At 38.8% G+C, this 17,830-nt stretch overlaps 1 protein-coding gene and 1 pseudogene across 1 annotated transcript; one reads left to right on the plus strand and one right to left on the minus strand.

Moving 5' to 3' along the window:
• Nucleotides 1-385: 385 nt before the first annotated feature.
• On the plus strand, nucleotides 386-1,559 carry LOC148001264 (peptidyl-prolyl cis-trans isomerase D pseudogene; annotated as a pseudogene).
• Nucleotides 1,560-6,442: 4,883 nt separating this feature from the next.
• Nucleotides 6,443-8,505, minus strand: Cabs1 (calcium binding protein, spermatid associated 1). The gene is made up of 2 exons (NM_022263.2): nucleotides 7,182-8,505; nucleotides 6,443-6,591 (listed from the first exon to the last, which is right to left on the minus strand). The coding sequence occupies exon 1, from the start codon at nucleotides 8,474-8,476 to the stop codon at nucleotides 7,304-7,306; it is 1,173 nt and encodes a 390-aa protein (NP_071599.2). The 5' UTR covers nucleotides 8,477-8,505; the 3' UTR covers nucleotides 6,443-6,591; nucleotides 7,182-7,303.
• Between the last annotated feature and the right edge of the window lie 9,325 nt (nucleotides 8,506-17,830).

Genomic DNA, 17,830 nt, shown 5'->3' on the forward strand with positions numbered 1-17,830 from the left:
CATTCTATGAGGCCACACCTCCTACCCTGATACCTAAACCACGTAAAGAGTTAACAAAGAAAAGAATTTCACAACAATTTCTTTTATGAAAATCGATGCCAAAATACTCAATAAAATACTTGCAAACTGAATCCAAGAACACATCAAAAACATCACCCATCATTATCAAGTAGTCTTCATCCCAAGGTTATAGGAATGGTTCAATATATGAAGATCCATTAATGTAATCCACTATATAAACAAATTTAAAGAAAAAACCCACATGAGATGTTGAAAAAGTCTTTTACAAATCCTACACCTATCGTGTTGAAAGTCTTGGGAAATAACGTAGACGTGCGGTAGAGTTTGAGCCGCCCTCCCGCACGAGGCACTCGTGTCCGCTTTCCAGCGCCTGCAGAGAAGATGTCCCACCCATCCCCAGCAGCCAAGCCCTCCAATTCCAAGAACCCGCGAGTCTTCTTTGACGTGGACATCGGCGGGGAGCGAGTTGGACGAATTGTTTTAGAATTGTCTGCAGATACTGTTCCTAAAACTGCAGAAAAATTTCGTGTATTGTATACAGGAGAAAAGGGCACTGGTTCAACAACTGGGAAACCTCTGCATTTTAAAGGATGTCCTTTCCACCGAATTATTAAGAAATTTATGATTCAGGGTGGAGACTTCTCAAATCAGAGTGGGCCAGGTAGAGAAAGTATTTATGATGAAAAATTTGAAAATGAGAACTTTCACCGTAAGCATGAACGGGAGGGTTTGCTGAGCATGGCAAATGCCTGCCCCAATACAAATGATTCTCAGTTCTTCATCACAACAGGTCCGACTCCTCATATGGATGGGAAACATGTGGTATTTGGTCAAGTAATGAAAGGACACGGTGTGGCAAGGATGCTTGAAAATGGAGAAATGAATGGTGAAGAACGTGCCAAACTCTGTTATTGCAGAGTGTGGAGAATTGAAAGAAGGGGATGACTGAGGAATATTCCCCAAAGACGGCTCTGGGGATAGTCATCCAGACTTCCCCGAGGATGCAGATATAGACTAAAAAATATGGCTATTAAAAATATGCAAAGGTTTTAAGGTACGTGGATAGGTCAAAGGCTGTTACTGAGAAAGCAGATCTATCCAGACTGCAACCTAGAGCCTTAAGTTGTGTGCTGAATATTGGTGCTTGTGAATTGAAGATGTCAAACTGGCAGGGGGCAGGTGACAGTTGCTTGGAGGCTCTTGAAATGGACCCTTCAAACACTAAAGCACTATACCGAAAAGCGCAAGGATGGCAAGGATTGAAAGAATATGATCAAGCATTGGCTGATCTTAAGAAGGCACAGGAGAAAGCCCAGGAGATAAAGCTATCCAGGCAGAATTGCTTAAAGTCAAACAAATGATAAAGGCACAGAAAGATAAAGAGAAGGCAGTGTATGCAAAAAATGTTTGCTTAATAAGGATTAAAGTTTCCTTAACTACTATACATTGATTATATAAAGGACAATATATATTACTGTCTACATGATCCCTGATGTGTTTCCTTTGATCTTTGTCATTGTTTACATAGCAGTGCTGACATCGGTTCCTTCTTGATAAAGTATTATGAATTACAGTGAAAAAAATAGTCTTGGGAAGATCAATGATACAAGGTGCATGGTTAAACATAATAAATGCAAGAACACAGCAAGCCAACAGCCAACTCAAATTAAATGGAGATGATATTAAAGCAATTCCACTAAATTCAGGGACAACACAAGGCTGTTGCTCTCTCCTTATCCGATATAGTACTTGACATTCTAGATAGAGCAATAATACAACTAAAAGAGATCAAGAGGATACAAATTGAAAAGGAAGAAGTTAAAGTATCACTATCCACATTTGATATGATAGTATATATTAGTGACCCCAAATATCTGCCAGCAAACTCCTACAACTGATAAACCACTTCAACAAAATGACTGGATACAAAATTAACTAAAAAAACAAAATCAGTGTCCTCTCTATACAAACTTTAAATGGGCTGAGAAAGAAATTATAGAAGCAATCTCCTTTACAATAGCCACAAATAGTATAAAATATATGGGTGTAACTCCAAGTGGATCAAAGACCTCATCATAAAACAAGACAATATATCTAAAGAAAATGTGGGGAACTGACTTGAACACATTGGCATAGAAGACAACTTCTTGAACAGAACACCAATAGCTCAGCCACCAAGATCAATTATCATGAAACTGTAAAGCTTCTTGTAAGGGTAAGGACACCACCAATAGGACAAAACAGCAGCCTACAGAATGGGAAAAAGATCTTCACCAACCTTACATCTGACAGAGGACTAATATTCAAAATATATATACAAAACAAGAAATTATACACCAATAACCAAATTACCCAATTGAATCTTTAATGGCCACAAAGCATTTAAAGAAATGTTCAATATCCTTAATAATCAGGAAAATGTAAATCAAAATGGCCACGAGATTCCATCTTACATTGGTCAGAATGGCTAAGTTTGAAAACTCAAGTGACAGCACATGCTGGTGAGCATGTGGAACAAGGGGAACATCCTCCATTTCTGGTGGGAGTGCAAACTAGTACAACCACTTCGGAAATCAACTAGGTGTTTTATCAGAAAATTGGGCTAGTTCTACCCCAAGACCCAACTATAGCACTCCTGGACACAGAGTCAAAATATGCCCCATTGTACCACTGGACACAGACCCAAAAGATGTCCCACTATACCACAGGGATACTTGTTCAACTATGTTCATACCTTCTTTATTCATAATAGCCAGAAACTGGAAATAACTTAGATGTCCCTCAACTGAAGAATGGATAAGGAAAAATATGGTATATCTACACAATGGAATACTACTTACCTATTAATTAAATAGTGAAATATAAATGAAGAATAAATAAATAAAAAACAAAGACATAGTGGAATTTGTAGGCAAGTAAATGGAACTGGAGACTATCATCCTGAGTGTGGTAACGCAGACCCAGAAAGACACTCATGGTATATTTTCATTTATAGGTGGACATTAACCACAAAATACAGGATAATGATGCTATAATCAACAGACCCCAAAGAAGCCCAGGCGATCAGAGAAGCCCAGGCGATCAGAGAAGCCCAGGCGATCAGAGAAGCCCAGGCGATCAGAGAAGCCCAGGCGATCAGAGAAGCCCAGGCGATCAGAGAAGCCCAGGCGATCAGAGAAGCCTAGGCGATGAGGGTCCAAGAGACGATACTTGAACCTTACTCAGAACGGGAAATAAAACAGACACCACAGGACTGAGTTGGGGAGGGGTTAGGGAGGGAACCGGGTATGGAGAGAAAGGGAGGAGGAGGTAGTGGCAAACTGGGAAAGAGAATGGAAATTGGTGTGGGGCATTTCTGAGAATATCTGGAGTCCTGGGACAGGGGAAGCTTCTGGGAATCGATGGAGGTGATCTTAACTGAGACTCCTAATAGCAGGGCATATGGAGACTAAAGTGGCTGCCTCCTGTAGCCGGACAAGATTTCCAGTGGAGGGAGGGGGACACCCACAAAATCTTGGGTCCAAAATTTGTCCTGCCTACAATCAGTGCAGGGAAAAAAGATGGAGTGAAGACTGAGGAAATGGCCAACTCATCATTGGCCTAACTTGAGACCCACCCCACGGGAGAGAAACAACCGCTGACACTAGTTGATACTCTGCTATGCTTGTAGAGTGTAGCATACAACAGAGCCCAGCACAACCATCTGCTGAGATGCTCTATCCATCAGCTGATGGAAACAGACGCAGAGACCCACAGCCAAAGATCAGGCAGATTGGAGAGTCTTGTGGAAGAATGGTAGACAGGACTGGGAGAGTCAGAGGGCCAAGGATACCACAAGAAAAGTCCACTAGCCTGGGCCCAAGGGGACTCACAGAGCCTGAACCACCAAACAAAGGGCATAAAGGGGGTGGACCCCCTACACATTTCAGCAATGTGAAGGCTGGTTTTCATGTGGGTCCCCTAGCAATCAGAGTAGGGGCTGTTACCAACTCTGTTTCCTACCATTGTCACCTCTTCCTCTAGCTGGACTGCCTGGTTCAGACCTTAGTGGGAGAGTCCTGCTGTTTAAGGTTTCATAAGGGGGTGGTACCCAAGTGGGCCTTCTCCTTCTCTGAGGATAATGAGGATGGGATTCGTGAGGGTGTGATTAGTTGGAGAGGAGGGAGGGTTGTGACCAGAATATAAAGAGAATAAATAAATTAATTTAAAAAAATTAGTCAATTGTCAAGTGGTTAATAATAGCATACAATAGTTTTATATTTTAAAATATGTTTACTGTAATTTTATGTGGTTTGACAAGTTCTGAATTAGGAGAATAGACAGACAGACAGGACAGACAGACACACAGACAGATAGATGATAGCACCAAGTTAGGTGAGCAGAGTTAGGATAAATGTGAAAGGAGTTGGGGTAGGGAAAAGAATATGATTAAAACATATGAAAACATTGTTCATGCTTTTTTCATTAAAAAAAACCCTTTTTATTGATTCTTTGTGAGTTTCACATCATGTACACCAGTTCCTAGTGTTCATCTTCCCATTCCCTCATATCCCCCCTTCACCCTTTCATCCTTCCTCCCAAAATAAACACATGCGCGCGCGCGCGTGCGCGCGCGCGCGCACACACACACACACACACACACACACACACACACACACAAACAAAAGAGGATAGCAAGCATCTCATCATGAAAGGTGTAGTATATCACACTTTTAAATCCTTCTGTCCATACATCTTCACTTGTAAGTGTTCTGGTTTGCGATCTCTGGTTCTGTGACACCATCAGTATTGGATCCTCATCAGGACTCCTGGTTCCTCTGTTGTTGCCCTGTATTGTAAGGATCCTGTAGCTTTGGATCTCCAGGACTGGTCCTTTCCTAAGTTCCAAGCATGGTACAGATTTTGGGGTGGGCCAACTCAGAGCTCTGGATCTAGGTCTGGGTTGTATCAAAGCTGGTTGGTGTGTTGGCTCTCCTTTTTCTGAAACACCAGGGGAATTCTCCAGCACTGCTCCAGCTAGGCCACCCAATGCTGCCATGGACAGGAGGCAGATTGCACCAGGCTAGTCAAGCACAGGGCCCACTCACCCACGTGCAGCCCTATCTGCAAGGCGTTGGGCCAGCTTTCCCTCTCTTACACTCTTGGGGTTGGCTCACCCACTTCTTTGCCGTCAGGGCACAACTCCAGCATGTTGTCCAGGCAAAGTGCAAGGCTGTTCTCTGGAGTGCTAATGCCAGTGAGGGGACAGAGATAGCCCTCCTGCTCTCATTTCCTTTAGGCCAGCTCTCAGACTGCTGCGGGCAACCATGAGGGAAGGGAATGGGCACCCCATTCTCACACCACCTCACGGCACAAGAGTGGTGAGACTAGCTCTCCCACACTTGGGCCCTCAGAATGGCTTACATCCACCCCCTTTACCAGTGCCAGCTCCATGGTGCTGTCAGGTGAGATCCAGGGCCTTTATTTTTCTCTTAGTTTTGAGCTTATACTGATGTAATTTTCCTCTGCCCTTTACTCTGTCAAGCCCTCCCATATCCTTTTTCTTGCCCTCTTTCAAATCCATGGTCTCTTTTTCATTAATTGCTCCATGCCTACCTGTATATGTACATACTGTATAGTCCTAAATACAGCCTGTTCAATCTGTGTGACATTGCTTTCATGCATGTTTACAGGGTACTATTTGGTATGGGACAACCAATTGGTGTGCTCTTCCTTGTAGATTATTTCTCCTACTCTCAGCCTTTCTGAGTTCCTTGTAGCGCTTTGTGTATAGTTGGGGCCCTGTGATCATCTTTATACAGCTCATGGCTCATGCTTTGCCAGTCCTGTTGGTGAGACCTTACGGGTATTTCTCTTTGAGAAAATACTTCCATAATAAGGGTAATACTCTTTGCATTGCCAAATATGATGTTATGTTCTTCTAGTTATTTGATTTTGGATTGTGCACTAGTTATTTTTGTATATAATTTTGACTATACATTGTTTTGAGGATGTTAATCTTTGGCCTTTTGTTATATGCTTAGGTAGACTTGTCATCTTTATTTGGGGAAACAGACTTGTAAAAGAGTTTTAGAGTATATTTTAAACAATATTCCAATTTATTTTCTTCCCAGATACTTGATTATTTGAGGGAAAGTAGCCACAATAGCCATGATCTGAAGTGCTCATAATCTCACAGTTAAATGTGTGTATTTTAATTATCCTAGGCCAGAGTCTACTTAAACCCACTCCCTCTCATATACGATATTTGCTCTTTACTCGGTGTTTTAGCCTGTTTTGATTTCTTCATTTTTAGTAAAATGAAATTACAGATCTTTACAGAAGATCCTATTTCTGGTTTTATTTAACCAATGAATTTTAATTTTTCATGTAAGATTCTTAAGAATTCTGCACCAGAATATCAAATACATCACACAGTAAATCAGTTGCTGCCAGAATAATTTATTGAGGAGAATCAGCCCAGTGACAACAGACCCACTTGAAAAGTCTGAATCAGAAAAGAATGAAGATATGTGTCCTTGAATTGCTAACCAACTGTCTAAGAAGAGTACAATAGTCAACGTTTAAGATCTGAAAAAAAATTGACAAAAATTCAGGATATAAATCTTAGCAGGAAGAACAGTCAATTCATGTTAATATATTATGTTTCCAAATGAATACACAGGTAAAACTAACACTTTATTTTAACTAGCATTAAATACGAGAGAAGATGTCTGATTTCTTATGTTACACATGGATATTAAAATTACAAGGAACTTTGATTCTTACATTCATGAAGGTTTCCAATCTGTATTATAATTAAAGAGAATACATCTGTGGTAATAACAAGGAAAATGTTTAGAAAAGGAGTATCAGAAAGCTTTTTAATGCCTCAGTAATTTTTACATGTTTCTTGATTCGTTTTACATCCTTAATTTCACTAAATTATAATATTTAGAATGAACCAAATGCCACGTCATTAAATATTGCAAAGAATGACTTCCTCCACTACTTGCCCTCTTCATGCCTCTAAAATATGGAAAGATTTTACACTAAGGTAAGTAGTTACATAACTGAAACCTAAGAAGTGCTGAGGTTGGTTTTAAAATTGCTCTTTAATGTGTTTTGCTGCATGACCTCTATCCACGACTATCTGTACGTTCTAAGTCTGATATACTTGCCTTAAATGCTCACAGTATTTTTTTTCTTTTAAAGATTTTTCTTGCTGAGTAACTTCTTAGATATTATGACTATCTCTTAACCCATCATGTGTGTCTATGTGGCTTCCCTTATGTTACTGGTTTTACATCATGAGTTCATCTGGTTCTTCTTTGAGCAGTTTAAAGATACCGGAGTCATTGGTAGATAAGTCCTCCTTGTTCCCACTCTGTTCTACTACAGAGGTCACTGAAGGAAATTCCTCTGTGACATTAGTGACAGACTCTGCTGCATCCTTTTCAGGCGAATTCTTTGTGTCAACGTGTGGTTCCTCCACGACGACGCTGTTAGTTTCGGAGGCAGTGACAACGAAGTCGTACCTAGATTCAACGGCGGTAAGCAGAACAGCATGAGACTCTGCCTCATTTGCAGCATCTTTTTCCACCCAAGTATTAACTCCGTCAGCTGGCTCCTCATCAGTTAAAGGATCTTCTGGGTTATCTTTGGCTTTTTCAGCTGAGTTAGTGAGTTCAAAAACAGTGATAAATTTTTCTTCTTCGGAGTCACTTAATTTAGTCACAGTTTTGGGCCTATCTTCTGAAACAATCAAGTCAATCTTAGTTACTTTGTCTTCTGCAACGTTGTCTGGAATGGTGGTGACCTCCTTTTCAGTAGAGGGAGGGACGTCAGACTCAGGACTAAAGGAGTCAGTGACCTGGACAGCTCCATCATCAGGAACGTCAGAGCTAGTTGAAGAACTAACATCAGTTTCAGTATTCTCATCTGGAGGTACAGAGGTATCCTCATCATTGGCAGAGCTGTCCTCCTGTGTTTCAGAGAGCTCAGTAGTGGGTTTGACTTCTTTGTCTTCTGCGTCAATGGTGGCTAAGAGGATGTCTTCCTTCGCCATGTTACTGGAAAAATCAATTAAAGAAACAGTGCCAACTGGGGATGAGATATTTCCAATTTTCACCGGAATGAAATTTTCAGTAATTGATTCCTTAGGTTTGGAGTTGGTAGTTTCAGTCGGAGTGGTAATTTCTTTCTCTGGAAGAGTTGTTGATTTCAGACTTGCTTCAATATCTTCTTCTAATTTAAGTTTTTCCTTTGTAGGTGTGAGCTTGTTGACTGTAGTTGAAAAATCACCATCCGCGGTGCAGTCATTTACTGAAGTAATGTGGTCTCCTTCAGAGGTAATAGTTGTTTCTGATTTAGGAATAGTGTTGTCAGCCCCAAAGAAAATGTCCGCTTCTGTTGGTGTTTTACTGCTGTCTCTTGGAGGACGAGAATAAATTTTGGGAGATCCATCTTCAGCCATGGGGCAGAGGAGCACCGAGCACTCTCACAGATCTTTCCTCTGGGCTTAGTGGCATCCCTGGGCAGGGGAGTTGTGCCCAGCATAGTGACTGAAGCATTGGTCATTATGGGGATTGTTACATCAATCACCCAGGTAATGACAGGGGCTCACCATGGAAGCTGTTTCTTGGTTGTGATTAGACATCTCCTAGAATGAGTATTAATATTAGAAGAAAAGATGATGGAGTTCTGACTATAAAATAAAAACCCACACTAAGTATTTTATTTTTAGAGAACCTAGGATTTACCATGTTTCTAGTTACAAGTGTATGCTTTCTGACCTGGCCTAGTGCCCCTGAACACAGACATACTCAAGCCTGTTAGGTACTTTGTGGTTTAGTGTCAGTAAGCGACACTCAGGATGATGGAAGGCTCTCAGTTATCTTTGTTGAAATCAACTGTTTTACAAGTAAGTGACCCTGTATTATAGGAAGCAGGGCTATTCTTTTCTCTGAGATTCATGGTGCTTAAATAACTAAACTTTAAAAACACTTTTGATAGTGAATAAGAATAAAGAAGATAATTATGTGGCAGATACTTTTGTCAGTTCTTTTATTCTGAGAGGAAAATATTATTTTTAAAGTATAGTAGTAATAATAATAATAATAATAATAATAATACTTAGTAGATTGGTAAGGCTTTTTGTGTTTTCTTCAGTTAACTTGAGGCACACTGTATCAAGTTTTGTAGGTTTGGGTTTTTTTTATGGATTTCTGCCCCTATAAATTATTATTTCAACCTCAGAAGACTTTTCTGACAGGAAGTTGCTGTCATGTATTTAAATTCACAAGGCATAAAGAATAAGGGCTGAAGCAACCATAGCTGCTCCAGAAGTTATTCATTTCAGATGGATTTGCAAATGATGTTGTAGCAGGAAATAATTGTAGATAAGCTGCTTAGTTTAAGGGGCAATAACTGTGTGATTGACAATAAGGTTTAGTTGATTAGATTGTGGGGGAAATTTTTTTCAGTGTCAGTGTTAAAAGCCAATCTCTTGCCCCATGGATCAGAGGAAATGCAAATTTCAGACTCACACAAGTTTAACATGAGAAGAGGTGGAAGCACTAGAGTGAGTGGTAGCCGCCATTTCAAAATCAAAATTATTTCTCCATCAACTATGGAAACAGTGCTCACAGCTTCCTTTTAGTTGATTGGCATGGCAGAGATATGATACTAATATCTGTAGACATGCAATCATTTACAAAGCTTCAGTGGTTTCTCCAGAAAGGGTTTTGTACTTCAGGATGTTGTCACTGCCGATTTTGAAAGTGGTGCTTTTTCTTTTCTTTTGCTTCCTTGCTGTTGGTTATTTGAGAGAGAGTCTGCCTACATTACCTAGGTTGTCCTTGTATTCAGGATCCTCCTGCCTTGGCCTCACTTGCATTATCATATCATGGCCCAGTGTCTTTATCGATATTGGGAATGTTGTCATTGTCACAGAGAAGGAAATCATGATAGGTATAGATCCAAGTTATTGGTTTATAAATGAAATATCATCAGTTAGATATAGGAAGACACAGAATAAAGTCATCCTTTGAATTGGCTCATTTAATGGAGGGCTCATTTAAAATCTCCATTAATCATTCAGTGTTTTGCGAATATAAATTCAGGATGAAGTATGCTATACAGAGAAGAGTGGATGTCTTTTTAGGAGAAAAATATTCTGTGTATATACACTATCCCAAAAGGATAACAAAGTAAGCCATAGAACACTGATAGCCATCTTATATGATTATGTGTTGGACATAATTGAAATGATGTAGAAAATATTCTTTCATAAGCATTTAACTTTCAGCTAGCTATGCCAGAAAAAGCGATAATTCCATCTTAATTGATGCTAAATTTAAATACGTTTAAACTTTATAATTGCTTTTGTGGTCATGCTACCCCTTCTGTTACTAGTATTGCTGTAAAATTCAGTCACAGTGATTGTAGCACCCGTATTTCTCTTAAAAGGTAAAAGTTGTCAGCATCTGTACCTTCTAAAGGTCACTTTATCTTGTATACCATCCATCAAGGTTCACAAAGCATGTGGTAAATTTTAACAGTCTCGAAACTGACTATTCTTTTTAAACGGAATAATACAAGGTTCTCTTTTTGTAGATCATTGGCATCATGGATATTACCTGATTTAAGGGTTAATTACCATTTATTAATTTCTCATGCATAGCAGCCTCTTCATAGTTAGAATCCATATCTTACTATTTGCCCTAGCTGACCTTTTCTTAGAAAAATTATCTGGTTACATCTATCAAGTTTTATTTTGGTAGTTAGCAAAAGCTTGCTTGGCTCATGTATATCTTCTACTTGCTTGAATTTTGAGGTATTAGGCTCAGTGATTATGTATTTTTTCTAAGTAGTAACTTCATTGGGTTCATGAAAAAAACTCTTTTCTTCTGTGAAAAATGAATTCTGTTTGCAAAAATGAGACTGCTCCTTAGTTAGTTCTTAGGAAGGTACATTTATGGTTTTCAGGGATAACAAACTTAGAAACTTTGAAAAGGTTGCCGTCAGAGTGATGCCCATTGTTGACACTTACTTTGTGCAGAGAGTATCTTGAGAGCTATCAGGAAGTGTGGCACGCACAGTTTTCAAAGAATCAACTATCCAACAAGCAGCATATCAACTAGCTACCACAATGCCTGTTCATAAGGAGCTTAAACATTTTAACAGTTTTTGAGCAAGCAAAGAAAAAAATGAGTAATTTTTTTTTCTGAAAACAGCTTCTCACTGTGTCGTTCTGGCTGTCCTGAACCTCACTCTTCAGACCAGGCTGGTATTGACTCATAGAAATCCATCCATCTCTGCCTCCCAAGTGATGGGGTTAAAGACATGGACTACTACACTGAACTAAATTACTAATTTTACCTGAATCAACTCTCATTCATATAAAGTCACTAAAGAAGTCACATGTTCAATATCTTCTTTACTCAGAAACAATTCCTATCTTAGAGACACTAGGAAAGGCTAATTGGAGAATTGTCTGCTAACGCCTGTGGTTTTGTCTTCTTTCTATTCAGTGGTTGAGATGCTGGGCCCTATTCTTAGGAAGGATGTTGTGTTCTCAGCCATCACTATTTCTTTGTTCAGAGGAAAAATGGCATTTACAGCAGTGCAAACATTTATAGCAATTGTCTTTATGTATAAGCAATGAACATAATCTCTTAATATGTGGCTTCCTCACAAATCTTTGTTAGCTTAAAGTATAAAAGGAATTTAAAAATGGTCAGTAGCTTTTCTTTCTCAAAAATGGGTTTGTGGATGATAATCTTACTTCCTGGTGCTTGAAATTCAGTACTTTCTCTTTCAAGATTAGCTATGTTAAATTCCTATTGAGAATCTTCTCTCTCTTGGGTAAGATAAAGATTCTTTAATAGGAAGTGTGAATCTTCTCATGGAGTTGGTTTCAGGGGAAACAGATCTAGCTAGAAGGGATCCTTGAGAATGTAGAAGCTTGAGTAACAGCTTTAGATGCATGGATAGGGTCCTCACTGACTGACTTAACATCAGCAATACTATCTTTAGTCTCAAGATATGGACTCAGTGTTTTCTAGAAGCTTTATTTCCATTTAGATAACTATCGTTCCTATTACATTTCCATCTATAAAGCGACATGTCTAACAGTACGTGTCAGAAGTTGCGTCTTCCACTGTAGAAGCCAAAGTTGTCTCATGTTATAAAAGAAATTCTGTTCATTTTGTTCATTAGATAAAAAAATAGAAAAATGAATTGAAATTTTGCTTTGGTTTTGACTTACGATTGGTAGAAGATCAGTATCAAACATTTTGTCCCTGATATCAGCAGTGAAAGATATGTTAGGTTCAATGTGAGCATTGTTGTTGGAAGACCCAGTGGTGTTACTTTAGCAACCAGTGTAGAGCAAGAGAAAGCCATTCAAGAATGTTTTATGTATACTATGCTTTCTCTTGCTGAGACAGTTACCCAGTTAAGAAAACTGGATCTGAAAACAGACTCCAGTGCTGCTGATATTATCGTTTTTTAGTGGTGTAGGTTTCCAACATTCAGAATGTTAAGACTACATCCTCTCCAGTAGTTTATTAGCAGTTACAATGGGAGTTTCAGGCAATCAATCAATCAATCAATCAATCAATCAATCTCTCTCTCTCTCTCTCTCTCACACACACACACACACACACACATACACGTGGGGGCGGGGAGATGATTATAAAAGATAACAATAGTTAATATTGCTATTTGTCCCAATTGAGAGAATAAACTTTTTGGTTTTATGTAAGATATCTTTCAGAAAAAGAGGAATTAACATCTGTATCGATTAAAAATTCTATGTTTTTATAGAAATCAGGAAGAAGCAGAGTTGAAAGAGAAGCACCACTAAACCTTGTATTATACAATAATTTGCTTCGTTTTCAGTTAAAGCAGATATACTGGAGAGAGGAGTATTCGCTTTATGGGCATAAAGGATTAGTACTTTGTTTTTCCTAAGAAAGCTATAACTATTTTTCATAGCAAGATTCTAAGTATCCATTGTGATTCAGTGTCTGAAAAGAAAATTATTGGTGATTTTCCAAGAGAATTGCATGCCCCTTAAACATTTGACATCTGTTTTACTTTCTCCAAAATATTTTATTTAAACTATAGAAGGAAAATTCTGACTTGCATTGTTTAGGAGATGATCTGTGGGTCCATAGCTTTGGTACTGTCACAGTCATCAGATCTTTGGAAAGGAATGGTATCCATATCAAAGCTCTTGGTTTTTCTCTGGGTGTTACAGCTTACTAACTTTCTTTGGTTTGTACCTCTGAAGGTGTTGGGTTAGAGAGACGATGTAAAGCATCGGTTGTGGTGTGTTGTGCATGACATCCACTTGTCTTTGGGGAAATATCTGAATATGTATATTTTAATAAAGGATTTTTTGCTTTATCTATTAATTCAAAAACATAATTATGTGAAACACATTCACAATCACTATCCTCAGACATATATAGTACATATCTTATGCTATAGAATATATTGTACCAGGAGGACTTTTCCTAAAAAGAAATGGCATCTATATTCTTTCCATATATACAATGAAATGAAAAGGAAGATAAATTAAGTTTGAGAAGCTGGATTTAAGATATATACTCTTAAGGTAAGCAATAGCATGAATAAAATCAGCATAATCAGTCTTTATTTCAAGGCCACACAGTTGGAGAATTACTCCAAGAGATACTTGTTAGTGGACCAGGTGTTTCAAGATATTCAGTGGAGGGATCAGGAATTAACCAAGGTTTTGCAGGCTTTTTTAGAGCTAGAAATATTTTGTACCCACCTTCTTCAGTCAGCACAGACTCTCCTTCAGAATTGTCGTCTATCTCAAACATAACGGTGCCTTCCCTAGGGTCCATTGTATTCACTGGGAAAAAGGGGAGTGAAACCTTATTGCTTAAATCTTCGGAATCATCAACTAAGGGAAATTCATCATTGGAGATGAAACCAAACTCTGCCAAAGGAATATTGCTGTTCTGTGAATGTGGCACCTTTGCAATAATATTTTTTCTCTTCACAGTAGATGATGAGCCTGTATCATAATTTATAGAATTTCTGATAACATTTGCTGAAGTTTTAGAAGGAACAATTGATTTCAAGGTAAGGGGGTGAAAGTCTCTTTGAAGTTCGATGGCTTCGTTTTCTTGATCATCAGTTTCATTAATAAGATCAAAGGATTCAATGATATTCCATGCCATAGGTTCTATCTCTGAGTAATGGGTCAAGGATCTGTCACTTATGAGACCGAAGTTGTTGATTAAGTTTTCAGGAACAAGAATGACGGTTTTACTTGTTAGTGGTTTAGAATTGCTGTTTTCAATAAAGTCATTAGGAGAAAAAGTTCTTTTCCTGGGTAGTTGATAGATTTTAACATAAGAGTTTATGGCTGGCTGCTCCAAGTTATCAAGAAGTGGATCTCTAGCCTGAACCTTTGTCAACTTTGTTGTGCTCATTGTGGAACCAGGATAAAATGGTGTTTTTGAACTTCCAAATCCTTTCCGCTGAGCAGAAGTAACTAGTGGCTTGGGAATGAATGGAGTGACCTTCATTATATTTAAGTCTTCTAAGTCCACTGGAATGCTATCTCCAGAAGTGTAGAATTTTTCTTCCTCGACAGCCTTGTCATTACGGAAGGATGAGCTAGCCTCAGTTCCTGGGGTGGCCCCTCCATTTGCAGATGGACTGATAGCTGATTGTTGGACATGGCGGCTTGAGAGTTCAGCTGCTCTGTTTATCCCTCTGCTTTCATAGGTTGCTTTTTGGAGGGCTCTATTAGCTGAGAGAGTCATGCCATCAGTTTTACTGTTGATGTCTCCATCTTCACTGGCGAAAAGGTTGGTTACCCTTATGACTTTCTTTGGAAAAGTCATAGGATCCTCCTGAGGAACAGAAGAGACTTGGGGAAAGGGCTTAACAGCACTCAGTTCATCAATGATCTCCCAGTCAATAGAAGCCAAGTGTTCTTTTGTTGGTTCTGGTACGTCTGATGTCACTAGTGTATCAGGTGACATGCCACTGTGCCCAAGGAAAACTGGACGTTTAGACACTCTCTGATTGGGCCTTAACAGAAATCTCAGTCCTGTGGGCCGGATTTCTTCTACAGAAGGAACCAAGTTGCTATTGTGGCCATTGCCTTCTTGAAATTCAAGGGCAGAAATGTCAGGAGAAAGTATGGTGGCATTTGGTGGCATTTTGGCGACATTAAACTGATTCAAAATTGCCATTAAGTTTGTTTTGCTTATATGATTCTTAGCTTTGCTGGGAGTTGTATTATCTTTCATTGGAATACTGGACCCTCTTCTTATAAAGCTAGGCATTGTTTCTGGGGTAAAGATATAAATGTTTGGGTCATTTTCCTCCATCACTGTGTAAATGTTATCACTAAAACTTTCATCACTGTTAGAGTCACGATTACCATCTGTTGCAGTCATTTTTCCTTGAACTTCAGGATTAGAACTTCTGCGTGGAAGTTTTGAGACCATATTTTCCAGAACTTCCAATCCAGGTTGATCAGTCCTGGGTTTGATGATCCTCCTGAAAGTTGTAGTGTCATATGCATCAGGGTTGGTTGAATATTGTGTGTTAGCCAGGCTGTTTTCAATGTAATCCCTGATGATTTCATCTTCAAATGCCTCTTCCTCTTCTGACTTCATGCTTTCTGCTCTTTGGAGATCAGCTTCATAGTTCAATGTTGCATCTTCCTTAAAAGAGGTTTCTGATTCATGTTGTGGGCTAGAAAATATGTTTTCAGCCTCATGAGAATCTGTGGTCATTGCTACTTCTGATGCTGTTTTGGAAGTCTTATTAGGAAGATAATTTTGAGGTAACAAAATAGTTGTCAAGGAGATTTCCTTAACAGCATTTTTTCCTTGAGAAGGATTGAAAGGGACAGCTAAATCATCAACTGATATAGTCTCTTCATCTGTAGATACTTTAGGATGGTCACTGGAAGCCTTTCCTAGGTCATTAGGATTTTTTTTCAGAGTGTTAATATCATTACTTTTGACGATATATTTCTTTACTGGCCAGGTATCAATTATGGAAGCCAAGTCTATTTTACTGTCGTCTTTATCTTTATAGAAGTTATCATTTACTGCATCAGTCATTACATGAATGTTATTTCTTCCTTCATTGCTTGCTGTTTGTCTTTTGTTGGTCAGTCTGTCATTCTTCTTTGCAGTGATGTCAGTATGGGCTTGATAGCCATCTCCTAGGTCAATGATGTTTCTGCTGTACATTGTGGAAGGTAGTTGTTTATTTCTGATGGTGTTCCAGGCCATATACGGGTCCTCTTTAGCATCAGAAATTGGTTTGGAGATAACATCATAATATATATTAAGTGGTCTAGAATAACCCATTCTTTCAATTTGGTGAATAGAATTACTGGAAGTAGGGACTTCAGTACTACCTTCCGTCTCTACATTGTGTTTAGTACTTTCATCTAAACTATTAATTTTCACTCTGGTGGCCATTGGCTTAAAGTACATTTTCTTGTTTGTAGGGTTAGTGACATACAGGCCATCAACATATTCTTCCCCAGGAATTATAAGGTCTCTGCCATTTATTGTTATTTTAGTAGAAGGTACAACAGTAAATTGGGAAAGAGACTTTGTAGTGTCAGTATCTGCAAACCCATCTTTTTCAAAGTTTTTGTATTCTAGTTCAAAATGCTGTAAATTATGAGAAGATGGAATATCGTCTGTTTCCTGAAAGTCAGCATCATCCTCTGCCTCTGCTTCATTTATTGTTATTTTAGTAGAAGGTACAGCAATAAATCGGGAAAAAGAGTTTGTGGTGGATCTATCTTGGAACCCATCTTTTTCAAAATGCTGTAAATTATGAGAGAATGGAATATCTTCTATTTCCTGGAAGGTTGGATCTTTTTCTTCTTCAGACTCTATTTCTGTGTAGAGAGCTGGTTTTTCTTTACCTATCAAACTTATAAAGCGTTTCCTTGGAATAAGTATACTTTCTTCTATGGGAGGTGTAGAGTCAGTAAAGAATACATCTTGCTCTGCTTCCTCATTAGTAGTGGTACCAGCTTCAGGAAAGAATTGTTCCTTTAGTGTGACAAGGGCACTCTCATCTGCCAAGGCAGTGAGCTTCTCCAAAGAATTTTGCATGTCTATAGCAGGATCAGAGGCAAACAATGCTTTAGTTCTGCCAGTGGATGAGAAATGTTCAAGACTCTGAGTTATTTCTGAGTCTCTATCAAAGTGAGGAGTGTCAGAGAGATCAAACTCGTACTGGTAGTAGGTCACTGGCATGGGAGATGAAATGCCATTTTCACTAGAAAGAGGCCTCCTTATCCTTCTTGGTCTTATTTGGGAATTAGGTGCAAAGCTGGAAATAGCAGGAATAATGTGAATGATACCAGCAGAGGGCAAAGCATTGCTTTTTGGATTGTCTATTGTCTCTTTGGGATAAGCAAATCTGATTGAACTCTGATCCGTGAACAAGCTGTGTAGCACATCATTATCCAATGGAGGGAAGTTGTACACATCAGTTTGAACCATCTCTAAGTGGTTTCCCTCTGAGGGAGATCCATTCATCTTTTCCATCCCATCGAAAGGTGAAGGATAGCTGTTTGAATCTTCTGTAGATGAATATTCTTCTGTTTTGGGGGTATATGAGGGGTTACTTGCCGTTTGCTTGCATAAAGGTGGATTGGCAGAAAAATGTTGATTTGTCTGACTGTATAGTTCCTGACTTCCATTATACTAAAGGGAAAGAAGTGCAATTTCTTGATGACATTCCCCTTGTACATGCTTTACTAAAAAAACACATATCAACTTATAACACCAAT

This window comes from Rattus norvegicus, chromosome 14 (genome assembly GCF_021556685.1).
Source record: "Rattus norvegicus strain SHRSP/BbbUtx chromosome 14, alternate assembly SHRSP_T2T, whole genome shotgun sequence".
NCBI classification, from domain to species: domain Eukaryota; kingdom Metazoa; phylum Chordata; class Mammalia; order Rodentia; family Muridae; genus Rattus; species Rattus norvegicus.